Here is a 23,952-nt window from a genome sequence, read left to right on the forward strand (position 1 = left end):
AGTTGTAAGTGTTCCACGTTTCGCCCATGTGTCACACGGTATGAGGGCTAATGTTCCTCATTTTGGGGACAGGAGGCTGACAGCTATGGCTGGGGGTAATGCTGTCGCCAACCCTGACTGCACCTGACAGTCATTTGGGGATGTGTAACATTCGCAACACACCCCACCCATCACATAGTCTCACATAATCTACACCACTGGCCACACCTATGAGGACAACCTGTGCAGTACGTCTCCATACTCACTGTAGGCACCAGAGGTAGCCCCCATCATGGAAGACAACATCACCAGCTTATAGCCCACAGACTCATGTGTGCCCACCACATACAGCCAATAGTGTGTTATAACATTCACAACACACCAGTCATAGCTGACTGTGTAGGGTGTCACACTGCAGTTCCACACAGCAGGCTACACAAGGTGTTAGTCGCTTACAACCTGCTGTCGGGTAACTGCTTCTGCAACATAATCTATGCACCCATGCCACACCTCACCAGGTACGATATGTCTGCCATTCACCATGTTAGTGTGACTGCCCTGTGATGCCACTTCACAGACTACGTGTGCAGGGACATGCAATAGCTCACCAGTCTTATAGCCCTGAGGGTGTGGGCCTAGCCCTGGGGAGCATTTTGCATTCGTCCGGACACAATACCACTGTACAATGACCGACTGTGTCACTTCAACAGTTGCCTATGCTCCTATTGTCATTCCACAGGCATGTGGTATCTGTCCGCTATGACTGTCCTGGTCAAACACAATGCTGTGGCACAGATGACTTGCACCTGTCGGCCCTGGGAGTACAGCTCACATGTAAGGCTCTTGCTGCTTCTATACTGCCTGTCCTGCACAGTTTCCAATAACTGCCACCGGGGTGCGCGAAACGGGGTCATGTGACACATTGCTTGCATCTTCCCCTGTAACGCACGCAGGAAAGGCACACCTTATAATGCACCACTCCAACATCTCTGCAGTGACTGGGACCTGCCTCTAGACTCTGCAGAGTACACCTGCAATGACAGGTTATAGACGGACCATACCTTTCAGGCACATACCTGGACACAGCTGAGGGGTTCCCATATCCCACTATGTTTTGCACACATCCTGGCAAGTTGCTTAGCACAATGCATCAGAGGTGCTCCACGTGCAGCTAACTGTGTCAGGGACCACTATACACATTGTAAAAAGCAACAGAATCAACATCATACCCCACGAGTAACATACATTCTATGGTGGTATAGTGGACAGTGGGCCTCAGCTTCTACTGATGTGTGACTGACACTACCCCACACTTCACTGGGATAGCCACTCATGTACCGACACATCCATGAGTCATACCCTCTGCTCTGCTGGATCAACACATACACACCACCTCCAAGACCTACATTACCCTTGGCATGAACACTACCACCATGTGACTGGTGTTACACACCTGGGGTTATCCCCTCATTAGTGGATTCTGAACATATGCTAATCTACCTTGTTAGCCACATCCCGGCAACACACCCATCACAGTATACACAGTACATGTGTACTACAACACCTACTACAGACGTCTGCTGACAGCGGTTGTTAACATCATGACACCCGTGCAGATGGACAATGCACATACAAATGCTGACACATACCCCAGTGCACTTAATTAGCATGTACACAACTGCATGGATCATGCTATTCCACACAGAGCCATGATGGTACACACCAGATAACAGACGCCACTCTGGTGGTCATGTTCCACGGACATATGATGTACAACAACAGGTGTAGGCTGTTGCATAGTGGTGTACATTCCCATGTGTGGGGTGGCTCACTGGTCAGCCGTGGTGGGGCCACAGGGTCCATCATCACATACTCCAAGACTAGCTACGTAAACACGACTGCCACACATTCCGGGGTGTACCACCAGGCATTATGGTGGTATGTCAGTATTCGATGGCAACACCCACATCTGCTGTCACATACAACAGTCACTCAGGAACATTGCAGACCCAGGTATTGTTGGCAACATGCTGGAGGATGGATTCAATGCTGACAGTACACCCTCTCACTCACTACAGGGCCGCAATCCATACATGAACATTGTGGTGTCCCTGTGGTCACACCTACACAGTACTGACCTACACTCTATATTTCCTGGGACACTGACCCCATGTCACCTTCCAACGTCCCAGGCTGTGATGTCCGCCATCCTCTGAATTACATGTCTCCCCACTAGGCCACCATATTCAGTAATAGCCTTGTTTCAGACATTGTAGACCCTGAATGGCACACAGCAGCATTTATCACACTACACACAGGTGGCACTGCATTGCACGAGTGGGACTATAGTCCTACACACCTGACTGGACTGTTCTGCATGGCTATGGGGCACATCATCAAGGACGTCATTCTCAGAGACATTGTTGGTCTCCCGTCCTCTGCTGCCACCCGGGTTGGGCTTGTTAAGGCCAGAGCATGGCCCCTACACATGGTGGACTCCTTTCATACAGTTACCAGGGCAGTTGCTGATGGTACGGGAGTCCACACATCCTACATTGTCCTCTCATTGCCTTTCAGCACCATTCCCCATTCTGGTATTGACAACATACACATCCACCTGCACATCGTACCCTGTATCTCAGGATGTTATGTTATGTGGCTCATGGACAGGACACACAGTGAGGCCAGCATACCATAGTACCTACTACATGTCAGGTACTTTGGCATACCACGGTCCTCAGTCATAGGGCCCCTCATGTTCAGTATATGCTTCCCTGCGGAGCAGGCTGGTACAGGGGACTTTCCCTGCCTAGCTTTAGAACCCCTACATACCAAGCACCATGATTGCTCCACCAGCTGATACTGACTCCAACCATATGGGTGTCGCTGTGACAGATACATAATATGACTATCATGGCATCAAGCTGCATGACACACGGTGCATGCACATCAGCTTTGCATTACACCATTCACCCACTGACTATCACATGGATGGTAGTCCCCTACATACATATCACATTGTACATGTTTGCAGTACTCACATATGTCGCACCCACTCCTGTGGTTACCGTATTGCCACTGTGGCATGGATATCCTCCTACGTGTCCACACCTATCTGTACTGGGTGTGTAACTGGTACATAGGCACCCATTGTACCTCTGAACTCAAGACATCTACACACATTCAAGGGTACACCACCCCATTTAGGGTGCACCTTACACAACAGCTACAGCTTTACATGCCACAACATTAACACGCCATGACATTTACTGAGCTCCAACAGTTTAAATATGCGGCTGCACTACGGACACCACATCTGTACACATTTGCATACTACATACTCAGGAGTGACCTCTGCTGATCAGACAGAGCCCATGTCCACAACATTATTGATGGATATACTCCTCATACACAACATAAGCAGAGGCCAATGTGAGCAACATGCTCATGGATATGTGCACACATGCCACAATGAGTGGGATGTGCTTCTGGGTTACATTCCCAATCCGGACACTCACCATGCTGTGGAACATAAGTCCTTTGTACATCACGCAGGGACAGTCCATAGCACTGTTCATGTGATACCTCCCTTGGTGGTTGGGAGACACATGTAGGCCTGGGATCACTGCAGTGGCTGTACTGTGCAGTGGTGCAGGTGACACCTGGCTCTGCTCTTCACAGGACACTACCCTGGAGAGGTGCCACTAGTGTGAACATTGTAGTTGTGCTTACACATGGACTTGACAGACTGCATAGTACCCCACTATGCACCTGTGCAGCTATTACATGTCCTTTGTGCATGGTTACTTGGTAGCCCTTCCATTTAGATTAGCTATCATGCTATTACTATGTCCCATACCTACAGGCCATATGTATCCTGTTATTGTACATACCAATAGACGATACCTGTGGTATGCATGATATGCCTGTTATGCTGTGTAGAATATCTGTCATATCTACCTATAATACTATACATTACACATATTTCATATAGTATCCCATAATGCAAAGCATACTTGCTCAGCAGGACCACCTTACATATGTCATTAACATTATATGCCCATACATATGTGTGCTGTGACAGTATATCAACATATACTATCCCCTGCTATGGCATGTCCTTGTTGGACATACCCTACCACTGATGGCGGGTTGTATGGCATTGTTCTGTTTAATGGCCTCATGTAGCATCCCTTGTGGTGTCTGTGCTGTGTACCTTGTGTCCCACTGCTGGACGCACAGATTCTGCAAGCGTTAGTATGCTCAGCAAGACATCACTACATAAATACCTTTCCCCACTTTATGCATTGCGGACACGTTTAATTAATGCAAACCAGGCTATACATACAGTAAAACTAATTAATACAGATCATGCTATGCATAACCTTACATATCGGGCGTTCTACATACCTTGTTGTCGTTACGGCATTTCGTTTCTATCTCTCTCACAGTGTTTCAACTGTTATTCGGTATGAGCATACGGTTTGAATGTCTGGCAAGTCATCCTTATATACGTCGATACCTGAAGCATGTGGATTCTTCCCGCCAATTGGTGTTCCTGAGTGACTAATTACTTGCATATCAGCTGTGCAGCTACTCCATTCGCCAATTACGTGGTGACAGTGGGGTATAATTGGATTCTCCACTTGGGCGTTGCCTATTTGCCCTACCTTCGGGGAGACGGTCTGTATTGTGTTTTGTTATGAGTAACTGCAACTGCTATGCATGGAGACAAGTATAGTTTGGATTCATGTCCCCCGTGGATTGTGTGTGACAGGTAGAGTATTTGGTTCAACATGTGGGTGTACCTGTCATCCCGACGTCTGATAATGGAGTACTGCAATTAAAACCTGTAACATGGCTGTTTGTTCCATTATACAATGCCTGCAATTTTGCATGTCGCCTTTAATTTTGTCTCTCACATGGTATGTTGAGGGTTCTGCAGATGTAATTGACTGACTGGATGTTTGTGCTGCTATTACAGTTTGTATTGCTTTAGTTTCTAGTGTGAGGGATGTCGGTGGTTGTACGTAACATATACGGTTTGTGGGCCTTGCATTTCTACATAATCCATATATATGTGTGTGGGCTCCGTCCCTAATTAGAGAGCTAACAGTTAGTAGACTTATGTTACGGGATTGTACGTTGGGCCATTGTTAATTGGTTTCTATATCATCTGCAGGTGAGCTTGCGACTTGTATACCTCCGTAATTGCAGCGATATATCAGGGGATATGTGTAGGTGACAGCTATCCCTTGTATTTCTGTCCCAGATATTTGCAGTCATTGTGGTTGTGTTGTTAAAAGAGCCTGTTTGCCATGGGTTGCCACCTTATCATATGGTCATTGTTGGACACTTATGGACACAAAGCGGTGTTTACAGGCCAACACATAGCCACGGTCAGTACACAGGTAACACATACTTTTATCCTCACTACATACCTATTGTTGTGTGACTTTGGATACTTATCATATTGCATGTAACATTTAAGTTTCTTACATACAGGCATAACTATTACATACAACTGTTACATTATATATGGGACATATTTATGTCCTACCATCTCGGACATTTGCCCTTTGTACTGTTTTATGTCAGGACACACCTGCCCAGGGTGGGATGTCCCTCCTACTGTGGTACAGGTAGTAACCGTATGCCTACGGCTAGCTATACCCACACCTACCATACTGATCTGCCTCTGACTTGGCACCAACATACACATGTTGCGGACACACACACACATTACAGTCACACAGAAACGCACACGGCACCCTCAACGCACACTTACACAGACTACGGCACTCACAGACACAGTTGAACACAGTACCTACGTGGACCGCGACACCGTCAGCGGTGACTAACCGTCCCTTCATATCATCATACTATTACTCGCGGATGTACTGTTCTGGTACTGTGTTCTATCGGTCTTTCAGCCTCGTGGTTACGCATGTCGGTATGTTACACATTCCATGGTTGGCGGTATCCTATTTATTTGTACCTCCAAGATGTTATGAATGTCGTTGAACTATCTATCATATTTGCAGATATTGCTGAATCCATCTATATCACCATATATCCCTCTATTGCCCTTTCTATCTGTATTATATATATGCATATGTGTACATATATATATATATATATATATATATATATATATATATATATATATATATATATATATATATATATATATATATATATATATATATATATATCTGGCGGGGAACGTGACAGGCACACAGCACCACCATATGCTGTAAGACTCATGTACTGTTCAGGTGTTGGCATTCCGTGTTCCACTGGCTGTTGTGTTTACAATGTTTGAGGGCTGCCTATGTAGGAGTCACACATTGGGCCACCTATACATTACAATTTACAGGTGGTCATGTTTGTGTGACATCCATTTTACTGTGTGTGCAGGTGGAGAGGTGTCAGTCCGTAGGGGCCTACACGGTCAGAGTATGTGCTATATGTTCCCTCTTTGCCAAGGCGTAGGCATATTGGGCATGCCTCCATCTGCATACTGGGGCTGGCACAGTGTGTTCATGGTCTGATTCACTATGTGCCTGTACTGGCCTTGGCAATTGTGGTGGGCTATGAGGGCCTTCACCATTTTGTCCCTGCTGCAGCTGCTTCCGCAGGATCATATTATGTAGCATGGCACATACTATGACGATGTGGGCACACGTGCCTGGAGAGCACTGCAAGGCTCCACCAGATGTATCCAAGCACCGGAACTGTGATTTCAGCTTCCCGAACACACGCTCTATGATGATTCTGGTTTGTGCGTGTGCCTCATTATGGCGTTCTTGCATGGGTGTGTGTGCATTTCTGATGGGAGTCATCATCCACGGCACCAGTGCATAGCCAGCATTCCCCACGAGATGGCCATGTGGGATGTCCCCCCTGACAAATACCTGATACAGCTGTGAGGCATGCCAGATATGGGAGTCATGGTAGCTTCCAGCACTGCCAGCACACACATCCATGATAATGCCCTTGGCATTGCATACGACCTGGCAGTTGATGGAGTGGAATCCCTTGCGGTTTATGTAGCACATACCCTGCTCACCGGGTGGTGACTTGATTTGTATGTGCGTGCAGTCTATCGCACCCAGTACCTCTGGGTATTGTGCCACACGGTGGAAGTGACGCATATTGCTGGCCAACTCCTCCTGAGTTCTGGGGAAGTATATCTGCTCATTGGCATGTGGTAACATGGCATCCAGGAACTGGTGTAGTACCCTGGATGCTGATGCCTGTGAGATGCCCATTATATCTCCAGTTGGCCTTTGAAAGGTACCTGTGGCCAGTATTCGCATGCTTACACATACCTTTGTGTCCACTGGTATGGGTTCCCCTCTGTTGTTTCTGGTTCACAGGCGTGGCCGGCACAGCTCCACTATTTGCTGTAAGATGTCCCTGTCCACCCTGTAACGCTCTACTATCTCCAGGTCATGTAGCCCCTGGTAGGCTACCCTTGGTCTGAACACTCTCCTTCTCCTCCGAGGCCTGCGGTGGTTGTCGGCATCATCCTCCACAACACCGTCAGTCTCTGACACATGCTGATGAATCACAGCTATGGCAGCTCCCAACATGTACATTTTAAAAGTTCCCTGTGTGTTTACACCTATGGTGCGGTGTTTGGGAATACACAGGTGTGTGTTGGGTGCTTTCACACTTTATACTATTGTGCTGTGAACACCGATGATGTCATAGGGTGTGTATGTACGTTCGTAGCTACAGGTTATGTTATGTGTTTTACTGCCGGAACTACTATTATGGTGCCTTTGGTGTTGAATTACATTTGCCTGCCGTGGATTACCTCTTGACCTTCCCTTTACATTTCTGCACATTGCACCTACCATTTTCTGGCGTGCATCCTGCAGCCTATTTTCATTTGTACTTTCCTGGACCTGGCGTATCTTGCGTTATGTGTGCTACTGCCGGTCTGCTGTTGGTTTGCTTTGCTCTTCTGTGTCAGGTCTCCTATCTTTGCAATCCAATACCTCCCCTCCTTTCTTTGCATTCACATGCCTCCCCTATCGTGTTTTGCAGGTTTCTGCATGCGGACTTGTCAGCTGCCGTTGATTGGCCTTCGTGGGTTGATTGGTGTTGATTGCTCATTAGTACTCCAATTACCCTACTTCCGCATTTCCTTCTTTTCTTCCCCTGACCTTCCTGTTTCTGCTATTGTTTGCGGCGCGTACGTCCGATTTCTGGGTTTCGGGCACGTTTTCATCCTCGTACATATGCGCTTTTGGCCACCATGTGTGCTCTCAGCTAAACGATTCCTCCCCACCCCTATCCTGCGCTTTGCTTAGCAACGGACAGGCCAGATTTGCAATGCTCCAATGTGCTTAGTGCTACGGTGGCACACCCCTCTGCTGATGTCATGTATCTCCTCTGAGCTACTCCTCAGTGTTATACCGCTGCGCCGTATGGTACAACCTTCCTCCGGCGGGACATTTGCGAATCAGTATTATCTGCCTCATTTGCATGGCATTGACTACTAATTCATAGTTACCGTGCCTAACACTATCGCAAGCCCTTAGCAACCCTTGCACCTTGGTTCCATGCCTACCATTGTGTGTTATGCTGTAAACCTGATTTCTATTACGTTGCAATTTTATGACATTTTTATATTATTTCTTTATGTTACAGCTTCCGCACACATGCCCTGCGGTTCTGCTGTGCATTACTGTGGACATGACATTAAATGTTGTTATTTATGTGTTGTGCATCTTTTCTTATGCCATTGGCTGTGTATTTCGCCATTGGCATATGTTCAAGTTGTGATGCCTGGGTCTGGCCCTCTTCCATAGCTCCGATGTTCTGTTTGGGAAAATGTAAACCGTGTTTTTTGATTTACATTTCCGTGGGCTTACGCTACGCCCGCACCACTTCATGAATTGCTATATTTCTTCATTTGCATGGTGCAACACTGCACATGGGGTGATTTGCATACCTACACCGAGGGCTGCTCAGATCTGGCGTACGCCGGTAGTGCACGTGGAATTGGATCGTACCTGAATCGCTCGGCGGCCATATTTGGCGTTATAACACCTACGCTATGCGTGCGCCTGGCGCAAGCTTCATGAATCCCGGGGAAAGTGTCTGCTTGCATTTAAATAGTATGGTATAATTATTTCATCATTCAATCAATTATCTTAATATGTATTAATACAACTCTATAGCAAAAATACATCAATAAAATCAGTCTATATATTGTCATTTCAATAACAAAATCCACAAAATAAATATAAATGAGAAAACTTTTGTATAAGATGACAAAAATATATATATATATTATAAGATAGAGTGTATATATGACATAAATATATATATATATAAATATATGACATCATGAAAATATGTAGTATAGACGCTGTATAAAAATATATAGAAATGTGTATAAAAATGTGTATAAAAATAAAAATAAAAAATGAAATATATATTCGATGAGTTATGTGATGTATTTTTGCTATAGAGTTGTATTAATACATATTAAGATAATTGATTAATTGAATGATGAAATAATTACACAATACTATTTAAATGCAAGCAGACACTTTGATTAATTAGATCTGATGAAGCATACTAGACGAGTACGCAAAAGCGCTTATCTGTTTTTAATTTAATAAATTATTTTTATGTCTTTTTCGTGGTAGTCCGACTAAGTCTTCTTGATTATATATTCCTCAGATTTTGCAATACTTGACGGAGATGCTGGACAAAGGCCTATCCTTTTCATCTATAAAAATTCATGCCTCTGCCATTTCAGCTCATTACAATACAGAGCCACCAATCTTTTCTCATCCTTTATTAAGGCAGTACCTCAGAGGGGCCAAAAATTTAAGGCCTCCAAGGAGATCACCAATAGCTGCATGGGACCTCAATTATGTCTTGGAAAAACTCACCCTGCCTTCGTTTGAGCCAGCTGCTACAGCTGATATAAAGTTTTATCTTGGAAAACAGCTCTGCCCCTAGCAATAACTTCTGCAAGACGAGTCTCAGAACTACAGGCACTCATGGCTGTGGAACCTTTTATCATTTCTTATCCAGACAGGGTTTCTGTGAGGACAAACCCGACATTTATGTCTAAGGTACTGTCCAGTGTGGCCCTTAACCAAACTATTCATCTGCCTACCTTTTAGCCAAATCCACAGAATAAGGGGGAGAGAATTCTGCATTCTTTGGACATACACAGACAGCTATGCTTCTATTTGAACAGAACCAAAGCTTTCAGAAAGACAGAGCAATTACTAGTGGCATATGCTGCAGGATCACAAGGAAAGGCTATCTCAAAGTAGACTATTTCAAAGTGCATAGGCCACTGCATTCGTTTCTGCTATTCACAACATGGCAAGCCAGTACCTAAGGGCATTAGGCCACATTCAATCAGAGCAGCAGCCACTTCAGCAGCCTTGCTCAGGGGAGTACCAACCAAAGACATTTTAGAGGCTGCTACTTGGAGTTCAGTGCACACCTTCACAAAGCACTATCACTTACCACTCTACTCTAAATCCAGGGCAGGCTTTGCCACTGCAGTTCTGCAGAGCCTAATAGCCGCTCCTAATGCTATTTAGCTCCAGCCTCCCAACCTTAGCTTTGGGATTTAACCCAATTGTAATGACTGCAACAGTGAAACACGAAGAACATAGTACAGTTGTGTACACTTACCATAAATGTAGATGTTTGAGTGTATTCACTGTTGCAGTCCAGGTTACCCACCCGCCATCCCCCATTTCTTTGCTGGAACTTATCTGTACTTCTCTGTTCTATACAACCTATGTGGTGTATTTGCTTGTAGATGAAGGCAAAATATATACTTTGGTACATGCATGTTTTATTGACATATTTTTAGCCTACTCTTTTGGGGGCACCTGACATCTGGGGCAAGAAAAACTGAAGAAAATGGCATCGGCTGCATCTTTTATACCCCTGGCGCACTGACATCAGGGAAGAGGCGACAGCAACCGATGCCGGAACTAGACTTTGGAATTCAGGCCGACTGAGGGTAGCCTGCCAGCAGAATTACCCAATTGTAATGACTGCAACAGTGAATACACTCGAACATCTACATTTATGGTAAGTGTACACAACTGTACTTTTTTACACATATTCCCATATTCTGAGTTAATATTATGCACATACCTCTCAATCTCTTAATGCACACACTCTGGACAAAGCTTGACAACATGGGGTACAAAATAGGGACATATTTTGCATATTGCTCTCATAAACTTGGAGAGTTGCTAGAGTAACAGGATTTGCTTTAATACATTTTCTGAAAGTTTTGAGGTCTGAAAATCAAATGTATGTCATTATTTAGTGACTACAGTTCTGAGATCACTCCACTGATTTGCCAGGGGGATAGCAAAACAGGCAGAAAATATGAGCAAATTGTGTGGACATTTTGCAAACATTTGTACAGTTGAGAGGTATGATTATGCATACAGCTTACTACCACTCCCAGGATTCGAACCATGGCTGTGTCTGCTAAAATTAAAACAATTTAAGTTTCATCAGAGTGTGCTGTTTGGATATTGCTGTCTATTCCTTCAGTGTTTCCTGTCCAAGTCTCTCTTTGTTGTACAATTTGACTTTGTAATTACAACAGTCTTATACAGACATTCCTAGACATATTTTTATGTAGCACAGTGTGAGAAACAGTGGTTGACACAACAGTACTATTCTGATATCAGATGTTGGTGAATGCTACGTCAGGCCATACAATACCAGAGTAAGCAATACCAGTCCAGGATTTATATCTTTATTGCCAGGCAGTTACAGTTTTCTTATCTGACAGACCTGTGAGGGGAATGTTTGTTAACACTACCTGACTGTTTCTACACATATTCCCAGATTCCTAGTTAATATTATACACATACCTCTCAATCTCTTATAGGTTCATAGGTTCATAGATTAGTACTAGGCTAACTACTACCCTTGTGGGCCATTTTAAGCCTAGCCTATTACCCCCTGTGAGAATCAAACCCTGCACCTTGTGTGTTTAAGGTAAACACCTTATAGGTTCATAGGTAGGTACTAGGATATTGGCCCTAGGGCCTATATAAGCCTAGCCAAAAAGGTACCCTGGCTTTTGCCACCCAAGAAAATTATTTTCATGTGCTCCTGTCGAGCAGAGCCACAGAGGTGATCCCTGGGGTGAATTTCCTATTTCCCATCCAATCATCAAGATTGTTCTTGAAGAGTGCTAATGAGGAGCTTTGATATAGATAGGTAGTTTGTTCCAGAATATGGGAAGTCTCTGGGACAGGAATCTATCCCTCCAGCATGTTTTGTTTATTGTAGTGACAAGGTTTAGGTCCCTAGAGCATGTTGCTCAGAGGGATTTCTTTAAGTGGAGCATGTCCAACAGCTCTGGGTTTGACATAGCTTTGTATGTTAGGCAGAGATCACCTCTGAGTAGGCGATATGTGACAGAGTAAAGCTAGAGTTTTTGGGACAATCTGCATATGGCATCTATTTGAGGCCAGTAATCCTATTTGTGAGGTATTTCTGTGGCCTTTCCAGTTGTTGTAGATGTCTTGTGAGGTACATACCAAAAGGGGCATTGTACTCTATAATGGGTTTAATGAGTGATGAGTAGAGGGGAACAATGACCTCTTTTTTCCTGGATGAGAAACCTTTTGTGATGAGGTGCGCCATGTAGAAGGATTTCCTGACTACTGTGGCAATGTGATTATCAAAGGAGAGACTACTGTCCACCTGTGTCCCAAGGTCTCTTATCACACTTTTGGTGATAAGTAGACTACCAGCTATGTGGTAGCTCATGGGTACAGACTTTTTACCAAAGGGGATGACAATGCACTTTTTGGCATTGAGCTTGAGGCCATGGCTTTAACACCAGGCATCTGTCTCTGTGAGGCCCTTTTGTAGGATGTCCACATCGTTAGGAGTTTCGATTATGGCTCCTAGTTTGCAGTCATCTGCAAACTTTGTTAGCCAAAGATCTTCTGTGTTAGCCTGTACTTCAGAAAAGTAGATACCAAACAGGAGAGGATCCAGGACTGCACCCTGTGGTACTCCACTTGTCACTGGTCTGAAGTCGGATTTGGAGTCTGCTACTTTCACAGTGTGGGTACTGTCAGTGAGCCAGTTGGCAACTCATCTTGTCACATAGAGATTTATACCTAGTTTAGTGAGTTTATCTATAATTCCCAAGTGGGGGATGGTGTCAAAAGCCTTGGCGAGACGTAGATAGGCTGTGTGAACCACCTTACCCTCATCTACAGCTTCGGTGACTGCTTCAAAGAAGTCTGTCAGGTTTAGGAAACATGATCTGCCTTTTACAAACCTGAACTGGGTGAGGTCCAGAGTTTGGAGTTTACCAATGTCTATGTATAAGATCCATGATGATATGTTCCTTGGCCTTACAGACCAGGCTTGTTAGCTAATGGGGCAGTAGTTCCCAGGGTCCATGGTGGCTCCCCCTTTGTGGAGTGGGATAACCGTTGCTGTGCACCATTCAGTGGGTACAAAGCCTGAGGTGAGGCTATGATTGAACATGGCGCATAGGTGGGGTGCCAATTCATTCTGCAGTTCATGTAGAACACAGCCTGGGATGTTGTCAGATCCCATGGATGCTGTGTTCTTGGCTTTGGAGGGTATGGTTTTTACCTGTGCAGCCGTGATTACAGGAACTTTGCATTCTTCTGGTGTAGAGATGGGCCCTTTAGGGGGTGAGACAGGGGTAAATTTACTGATGCTGTAAAAGACCCGCAAGTACGGCTAGTGCAACGGCCCAAAACCTAAATGTCCAAGTCAAAAAAAGAGAGGCAAGCACAATCTGGTGTGGAAAAAATGTATTATATTATTTTATATTAAATAATACATGGTGTATTAAAAATACACCTGCCCAACAAAAATATCAGACCGGTTTCGGCATAACTGCCTTCCTCAGTGAGCAAAATACAAATGACAAAAATTCCCCCCAACAAGGCTATATATATATATATATATATATATATATATATATATATATATATATATGGATAGCATTCAATTATCAATTAAACAGTTATTCAATAAGCAGAGGTTTTTTAAAAATGATCATTCAGGCCCAGTGGAAATAATCCACAGAGCTTGACAATCCATTTCTTTTCCTTTAGATTTAATATCTCATGTTTCACTACCTTATCCTGTGTTTTATGTACAATGCAGTCAATAACTGTAAATCTGAAGGATCCAGATTTATGTTTGCATATATGTTTATATAAAGCACTAGCTTGTTTGCAGTTCCTGATATCACTCATATGTTCACTTATCCGCATTCTAAGTGGTCTGTATGTTTGTCCAACATAAAATGCTGGACATGTACAGCTTGCCAGATATATCACCCAATTAGTACTACAAGTAGCAAAAAAGTTTAGATCAAACACATAAGGGGTATTCTGGCTAGTAAAGCTGCTAGTTTTATAAACCTTAGAACAATTGCAACAATGACCACAAGGATGACACCCCATCAGTTTATCACCCATTATAGTTCTCTGAACCGAGGATCTATCCTGATTTTAATACCTTTTATAGTGATTGAACAAGGAACTCAATGGCCGGCCTTTACAAAAAGAATAATTGCACCTGACACCCACAAATTCCCTAAGTGAATCTTCACCTTGTAGTATAACCCAGTGTCTCGAAATAATGTTCATAAAAGAATATGTATTTTTACCATATGTCGTAACTAGCCTGACCTTATTACTCCTAGAGGGTTGATCACTCTTATATGCAAGCAAATCAGACCTATTCTGCTGGGAAGCAAACTGACCCACTCTACAGATGTCACCTACCCTGTAACCCCAATTTCTAAAGCGGTTAGAAAGATCTTAACAGTGTTTATATTTGCTTCCCAAAATTCATAAGAATCTTGATAATCCTCCAGGCACACCTATTGTGTCAAGAAGGGGTTCCCTTACTGAACCGATTTCCAAATTTCTTACGTACTATCTAAAACCCTTATTACTGTGTATTCGGGCTAGGATACAAGACACTACCCAATTTTTGGGGATTGTAGCAGATATGCAACTTGAATCACATTGGTTATTGTGTACTCTCGATGCCACCTCCCTGTATACCAATATCCCTCATTGGGCTGGGTTGGCCTCCCTTCAATATTGGTTGGATAGAGCTGAACTGTATAGACCAGGTTTTAATACTTTATTGGTTTGTTTGGCCGAACAGGTCCTTACTAAGAATGTCTTTTATTTTCAGACCCAATATGTATGGCAGACACAGGCACTGCTATGGGGGCATATTTTGCCCCCATATATGCCAACCTGTTTATGGCCTACATAGAGGAGCAACTGATTTATGATGTTAGTCACAACATTTATTTGGTAGAAATTCATATCTGGAGATGATATCTTGATGACTGCTGGATGGTGTGGAGACCGGATGCATCTTATTTGGTGGAGTTTATTGAATATTTGAATCACAATATTTGGGGGATTGAATTTAAGGTAACATGGCACCAAAAGGAGATTATCTTTTTGGATGTCTTGGTTAAACGTACTCCAGAGGACACCTTGGAGACTGAAGTTTTTCGCAAATTTCCGCAATACAATACCTTACTACATGCATCCAGCTTCCACCCCCACCATGTCATCAGGAATATCCCTAGGTCCCAATTCCTTAGGATCAGGAGGATTTGTTCAGACTCCTCTGTGTATAACCAATATAAGCAAGATCTTACTAACTGCTTTAGAAATCGGGCTTACAGGGTAGGTGACATGTGTAGAGCGGGTCAGTTTGCTTCCCAGCAGAATAGGTCTGATTTGCTTGTATATAAGGGTGATCAACCCTCTAGGAGTAATAAGGTCAGGCTAGTTACGACATATGGTAAAAATACATATCCTTTTATGAACATTATTTCGAGACACTGGGATATATTACAAGGTGAAGATTCACTTAGGGAATTTGTGGGTGACAGGTGCAATTATTCTTTTTGTAAAGGCCGGCCATTGAGTTCCTTGTTCAATCACTATAAAAGGTATCAAAATCAGGATAGATCCTTGGTTCAGAGAACTTTAATGGGTGATAAACTGATGGGGTGTCATCCTTGTGGTCATTGTTGCAATTGTTCTAAGGTTTATAAAACTAGCAGCTTTACTAGCCAGAATACCCTTCATGTGTTTGATGTAAACTTTTTTGCCACTTGTAGCACTAATTGGGTGATATATCTGGCAAGCTGTACATGTCCAGCATTTTATGTTGGACAAACATCCAGACCACTTAGAATGCGGATAAGTGAACATATGAGTGATATCAGGAACTGCAAACAAGCTAGTGCCTTGTATAAACATATATGCAAACATAAATCTGGATCCTTCAGATTTACAGTTATTGACTGCATTGTACATAAAACACAGGATAAGGTAGTGAAACATGAGATATTAAATCTAAAGGAAAAGAAATGGATTGTCAAGCTCGGTGGATTATTTCCACCGGGCCTGAATGAGCATTTTTAAAAAAACCTCTGCTTATTGAATAACTGTTTAATTGATAAATGAATGCTATGTATATATATATATATATATATATATATATATATATATATATATATATATATATATATATATATATATATCTATATAGCCTTGTTGGGGGGTTGGGCAGGTGTATTTTTTAATACACCATGTATTATTTAATATAAAATAATATAATACATTTTTTCCACACTGAATTGTGCTGGCCTCTCTTTCTTTGACAGGGGGGTAAATTTATCACTGAACCTATCTGCCAGGATGTTGGCAATATCATTTGGTTCTGTATCTTGAGTGTCATTGTGCTGTAACTCCGAGCAGATCTGAGTGTTACCATTGAGATTCTTGACATAGCTATAGAATGCTTTGTGGTTGTCTTTAGAATCAGTGCTGATTTTGTTTTCGTAACTAGCTTTGGAGGATTTTATGAGGGATCTCAGCTACTTACTGAGGCTGACCAAGGAATTCCTCCAATCATGGGATTTTACTCTTTTTTGCAACAGTTTCTTTCTTCTGTTGTAGAGTTTGTTTATGGCAGGGGACCACCAGATTGGCTTCCTTTTTTTTGGAGGATAGCATTTTGGTTCTGTTAGGGATAGCACAATCCATGCACTCGTGTAAGTGCTTATAAAGTGCATTTGTGTAAGATTCAGCAGTCGTCCCTCTTTTGTCTGTCTGCATGGGTGTCGTGAAGTTTGCCGCTTCTGTCTTAAGAAGCGTGAAGTTGGCTTTGGAGAAATTTTTTATGGTGGTTTCCCTAATGGGGTGTGGGGGCAGGATGTGGATGTCTGGGGTGATTAGCTTGTGGTCAGATCTGACCAGGGAATTGACCTCTGGTGTGGAATACTGGTCACCCATGTTGGTAATGACCAGGTCTAGGATATTGCTGCCCCTGGTGGGGGTGTGGATAAGTGGATCCAAGGCATTGGAATTTATGAATTCCATAAAACTCTGAGCAAAAGAGTTGGTACATGAGCAGTTTTCCCAATTAATGGTGGGGTAGTTGAAATCGCCCATTATTAGGGTGTTTGTTTGTACCCTAATATTTTCCTGTGTATCAAGAAATCAGGAGTGTGAATCCTGGGGCATGGTGAGGGATCTGTAGCAAGTTGCAATCTGGATTGCGGTCTTGCCCAGAGATAGTTACAGTTGGATAATTTCGGATGTATTATGCTGAGCAACTAGCCTGGAGATGTGGATATCCTTAATGAATATGGGCACGCCTTTGCCTTTAGTGCTTCAGTCCAGGTTAGGTGGCTAAAAGGTGTGGTATGTATTATAGCCTGGTAATGCAGGGGTGCTCTCTAGAGCCTTAAACCAGATCTCTGTCACTGCACAGATGTCGATGCTCTCCATTCTAAAGAGTCCCTCGAGTGAATGCATTTTGAGGTTTAGACTTCTAGCATTGTGATTTTGCCTGCTTGTATCTGTAAGTTGGTGAATTTGTCATTTGAACCTTCCCTAAAAAATGCACTATATTGGTGGCAAGAGCCTTAGCCAGTATCCAGAATTCCAAGGGCGACAGGTGCAGGCCATCTCTGGCAAAGCATCATCGTCTGTCGTTCATGTCATCCCAGGCAGACAGATACTGGATCCACTTAGAATGACACCAGAAGCTTAGCCAATTGTTGAAGTCAATCATTTTGTCCTTGTACTGTGGTATCATTCAGGATGATGACAGGATGCTACTCAGGGTTAGGGTCATACCTGTCTGGGCTACAAGATCAGAGAGCTCCTCCATGTCTCTTTTCATGTAGTCCAGGGAGATACATCTCAGGTCATTCACACCGACATGGACAATGACAGAGTTATATTTGTACTTGTTGTGGAGTGACCTGAGTGCATACATTATGTGGTGGATCCTGGTACCCGACAGGCAGCTGACAGTAACTTTCTCCTTGTTTAGCCTGGTGAGTGGAATATCAGTATTCCTGACTATAGAGTGACCTATGACTAGACTGTTGGGCACGTTGTTATGCCTTATGGGCTGTGGTTGAGTGGTACACTGAGTTTGTGGGCTTTCTGTCATTTGGGTTGTGTTGGGTGAAAGTTGCTTGTGTTTCTGCTTTGGAGTTCTCTGTTGCTTGAGCAGATTTTTACTGACAGTCTCCACGAATGTAGGTGTGTGTTTCATGTTTCTATGTGTGTGTTTTAGTGGTGTAGGTTTTGAGGGACTATGTGAAGATTGTGGTGTGGTACAAGTGTTTACCTTCTCTTCTTGGCTGTCTATTCCAGTCTTGGGTGAAGAGAGCTTTGCTTCCAGTTTGGCTATATAAGTGCATCTCTCACAGGTTGTAGTGTTGGGTGATAGGAGGAGAGGGTTGTCTGTGTACATGAGCCAATTGCTGCATTTCCAAAGATGCCCAGATTCTTCAGGTAGACAGGAGAAAACACTGGGAGCTGACCCTTAGACATGCCTGGATAGGTGCTTATTTATTAAGTACTAAAACTGTTTTCCTCTAGACAAGTGAGGAAAGTTGAGTGCTGTAGTAATTTGTAGTTTATTTAGTGCTTATACTCTGGACAAAGCTTGACAAAATGAGGGTACAAATACAGACATATTTTGAATATTGCTCTCATAAACTTGGAGAGTTGCTAGAGTGACTGTATTTGTTTTAATATACATTTTTTGAAGGATTTGAGGTCTGAAAATGAAATGTGTGTCATTATTTAGTGACTACAATTCTGAGATCATCCCAGTGATTTGCCAGGGAGACAGGGGTACAGGCCAAAAACCTGAACCAATTATATGGACATTCTGCAAAAATCTGTACAGTTGAGAGGTATGATTATGCATACAGCTTACTACCACTGCCAGGATTTGAACGATGGCCATGTCTGCTGAAAATAAAGCAATTTAAGTTTCATCAGAATGTGCTATTTGGATATTGCTATTTATTCTTTTGGTGTTTTCTATCTAAGTCTCTCTTGGTGTTACAATCTGACCTTGTACTTATAACAGTTTTACACAGACATTCCTAGACATTTTTTTATGTAGCACAGTGTGGGTAACAATGGTTAATGCAACAATACTATTCAGAGAATGCAACACTAAATGCCATACGATACCAGAGTAAACACAACCAGTCCAGGAATTAGAACTTTATTGCCAGACAGTTACAGTTTTATTTAAATATAATCTATATGGAACTATTACTGTCATATTTTCTGGTTTATTCAGTACAACTCATACACAGTTTTAATACTGCCAGGTGACTTTCTACTACTTTTATATTTATTTGGTATGACTGCTACAAGCAGGATTGTTACTCATCAGCCTCGCAACACAGCTTTTTCAACCTACTAGCATGGGTTTTCTGATTCACAGCCCATTCAGCTGCAGCTGTAAGGGAAATAAGTAAATATTTAGGCATACCTATCCATTACATACACAGGCTGGACATTAGTAAACAGTTATTGGTATGACTACTTACACACTGCTGGGATATCACCCCTCTGCCTTGCTTCTTGGACCCACTCATCCAAGAGCTCCCTCTTTCTCCACTTTAAGTCAGCATAGTGGTGCCGGACCTGCTCACCAGTCTGAGGGATACCAGTGGCACTGGTGAGATCACGGGTGAGATGGTCCCAGGCTTCTGCTTTATATTGGGACCCCTGCTACTGGCTCTGCAGCAGTCTCTCATTATGGTTTTGTACCAGGAGTCCTACCACGACCTTGGATTCCTGTATGCCCCAGTGCTGCACCTGGAAGTGCATGCCCTCACCAACTCCTGCCACACTGCCTACAGTGGGAAACTGCAACCAGTTATGAGCTGTATTCCCACCTGTGGGGTTTAAATACAGCCGATTTCCCATCCTTTGCCATGATTGAATGGTTTTGAATATGCTGAGCTAAGCTAAGCTAAGGGCAAACCTCCTTAGATAAGGTTGGCAGTGGTTAAAGGGGCAGGTTCAGCACTGCTTACCAATGGGCAAATCCACTTAGCTGAGTTACTCATTGCTTACAAGTCATATTTACACAATGCTTACACCTGGTAAGCAGAGCTGTGCAATGCTTAGCATTACTTATTTTCTTTTATAGACTATCTGCTGTATGGGATTTATTTACATATTATACATTTGTTTACTGTCCCTGACATCCCCCAATGTGAGTTCATTACATTTATTCATGTGTGACTATACTGTATGGGGCACTTGTGTTTATATGGAGGGGTTTCACAACTTTATTAAACTGACACCTCACATCTGGACCTACTACAGTACTCCGGTTAACAAATATATGTTATTTAGTAGCTAATTATAAAAACAATGTTTATGTACTGCTTTCACATAAAAAATGCAAATTAGTTACAGTGAAGATCAAACCGGGAATGGCTGTTTACAAAGCATATGCTCTAACCACTACACTATTGCAATACTGCTTATGTTGGATGTCTCTTGCTATTTAACTTCTTGTACTGTTTAAGCTGGACTAAGCATAGCTAAGCAATGGGCACACCCTCCCAGCTATGCTTAAACGTTATTGCATATTTAAAAAAAATTATTTGTTGTGTTATTTTATTTGTATCCTTCAGAATATCCATAGTAATGCTGAATCTGTTATTCTATCAAGTTTTTGCTTTGTGGGACGATTGTCCCTTTTGGCTTTGTTCACTTTCCTTACTCTGACGGGTTGGAGGAGTGCGCTATGTGCTTATGCTAAATGTGTTATTCTAACAACATTCGTCTTGGTAGGGATGATTGTCCCTTATGGCTTTGACCAGATTTGTTACCCTGATTGGTTGGGGGCATTGCAAGTGTTCTCGCTCATTTTAAATTGCCGAAAGGCAATTCTGGAGTGCAGAGGGCATGTATATTGTGAGAGCTCTGCTCTCAGACATACCCCCTGCGTTCGTACACAGAACCGTGTCTGTTTTACAGCACAGCGGCGCACCTTCATACATATGCATGGAGCTCTGCCGTGCCGAACAGGAACAGTCCCTGCCATGCAGGAATAACTTATTAATGCACTGCTGCTTGCTGAATCCAGGTCATTTTGATAATGCACTTACATTTTTCTATCAATTTTGTCTCTGTTTTAAACATGCTTATGAGTAGTATCCTAAATTCCTACTGGAAATAAGAAGAATTATGTACTATTTGATATTCAAGGTGTATGCTAATTAGGTATCCAGAATTTTGACTGGATGTACCTCCTTCTCAGGTTCCTTAGTACCTGTTTTCAGTGGCTTCAGGTTGAGAAGTATGGATTGCAAAGAATACAGCCACAATGCAGAATACTCATTACAATTCTGTAGCTTATTTGTAGTGCCCTGTAATATTATGTTTAATGTTTTCATTGCTTTTTATCATAATATCAGTTCAGTCAGTTAGTATTCACATGCTGTATGTGAGCATGTTATGTGTGAGGTAGGGACTTTTATATGTGTGGTCGCATTAGTTGCAATCATCTGATAGAACATACAGTTTGTACAACCTGGTAAACACATAGTTTCTGTTCAAATTCTACATTTTACAGAAATATTTCTATGCATCACTCACCTCTAACCATTGACTTTTTATTTTTCCATAACCAAAGGCCAGGAGCGGTTTGGAAACATGACACGGGTGTATTATCGAGAAGCACTGGGTGCATTTATCGTCTTTGATGTGACTAGGCCATCAACATTTGAAGCAGTGTCAAAGTGGAAAGAAGATTTAGACTCTAAACTTACTCTGCCAAATGGCAAACTTGTTCCAGTGGTACTACTAGCCAATAAGTGTGATCAAGGAAGAGAGCTACATGTGAACAATGGCATTAAAATGGATCAGTTCTGCAAGGAAAATGGATTTGTTGGCTGGTATGAAACTTCAGCAAAGGTATTTTTATTTACTTATTTACTGCAGACAGATAGAATGGATGCAAGAACCCATTTTAGCTATGACCCTTTTACATAACTAAGGAAAATAACAACATTATTGTCAAATTATTTAAAATGTACATTAGTGCAAAACAGTGGAAATAAATTATAACTAGTACATAGTACTGAGATTAATAAGCTTAATTTCATAGGTCAGAGCTGTATTTCTCAAATAATTTCAACCACAATTATTTTAACAACTGCAAGCAACTGCATGAGAAAGTTACTCAGAGTTGAGTTGAACTGCTGCAAAGTAGCTACAGACCTGATTCATAGGTTCATAGGTTCATAGATTAGTACTAAGCCTTGCCAGCCATTTTAAGCCTAACCAATTGTCCGTTGTGAGACTCAAACCCTGCACCTTTTGCTTGCAAGGCAAAGACCTTAACCATTAGGCCATCCTCCCAACCCCTGACGACCAGTGAAGCTGACTTCTATTAGGTTAGCCCCAGAAATATATATATTTTTTAATATTACAATACACGGGGTGAAGAGATCAGCAATAAATGACGTTTTGTGTGTAGCATAAAGACTGCTTTCAAGAAAAGAGACTGGGATAATGACTGGGTAGAGAAAAAAACTTGATATATCAATCCAGGTGAAGATACTCTGTCTCTGTGTGTAGTAATGTACTCTGATGCCCTAACCTAAATGAGGTAACCATAAGTCTACACATTTTATTTATTAATATTTAAAGTCTATGGCAATTGAGATGGCAGAGAGTCTATGTTCCACGATAAATGTCTTTTACAATAGTGCTGCTTGCTTTACATTTTAACTTTTGGAACATTATGTAACAGATGGCTAAACTATTTTTTAGTTAAGTGCCAAGATAGTTAAGACCTGAGATCTCTTCTCATCCTTTTGGCTAAGATCAAGTGTAACATAGAAAGTAAGATGCCAGTCAAGATAAGACACTGGATATGTGCATTTCTGAACAGAATGTAAAGCTGTCTTTCATAGGGCTAGCTAGGGTAGAGAGAATGGGACAGCCATGGGTATAAAAGGTTAAGGGGTGCAATAAGCAGATGTCACTTGTCTGTAGTACAGAACCAGTATTCATTTCCTACCCTGACATCAGATAATTGATCATTAAGACAATTATTCATCAATTAAAGACAAGTGGGTGAACGCTTATAACATGATAACTCTTTTACAACAAGATACTGTACTGAACCAAAGGCCTTTGTTAAGTCCATACAGCCTGTGCAAGTGCATTTTCCAAGTTCCATGTTGGCAAGTATGTGGTTTGTGAGGAAGAGTGCAGTGGTTGATTTATTATTCTCTTTTTGCAAAGATATTGGAAATTAAAGTTGTTGAAGTGTGAGGTCAACCAGTAGGTTACTGCTCTTCCAAGAACTTGGACCACAGGGATAAAAAAATAAATAAATTATAGTATTATGAATTGCATGAGACTGGGTATCTTTCCTTTGGAAGAGGAGCAACCGTAGGTGCCTTACAAAGGTAAAGAAAAGTACCACCGGATAAGGAATCATGTAATATTATATACAAGTGGAGTAAAAGTATCACAGATTTTTTAAGAATGCATGCTAGAGGCCATTGGCCTCTACAGAACCATAGAAACAGTCACATTTCTTTCTTTC

The 23,952-nt window shown here is 42.4% G+C and overlaps 1 protein-coding gene across 1 annotated transcript in view; it reads left to right on the forward strand.

The window, feature by feature from the left end:
- Window positions 1–23,952, forward strand: part of RAB38 (RAB38, member RAS oncogene family) — an 856,617-nt gene that overhangs the window by 636,133 nt on the left and 196,532 nt on the right. Inside the window, exon 2 of the mRNA XM_044072208.1 lies at window positions 22,027–22,307. Coding sequence (XP_043928143.1) covers window positions 22,027–22,307 — 281 coding nt within the window. The remainder of the gene's footprint in view (window positions 1–22,026; window positions 22,308–23,952) is intronic.

The sequence above is a fragment of the Protopterus annectens genome, chromosome 5.part0, assembly GCF_019279795.1.
Source record: "Protopterus annectens isolate FY-2018-M chromosome 5.part0, PAN1.0, whole genome shotgun sequence".
Lineage (NCBI taxonomy): Eukaryota > Metazoa > Chordata > Ceratodontiformes > Protopteridae > Protopterus > Protopterus annectens.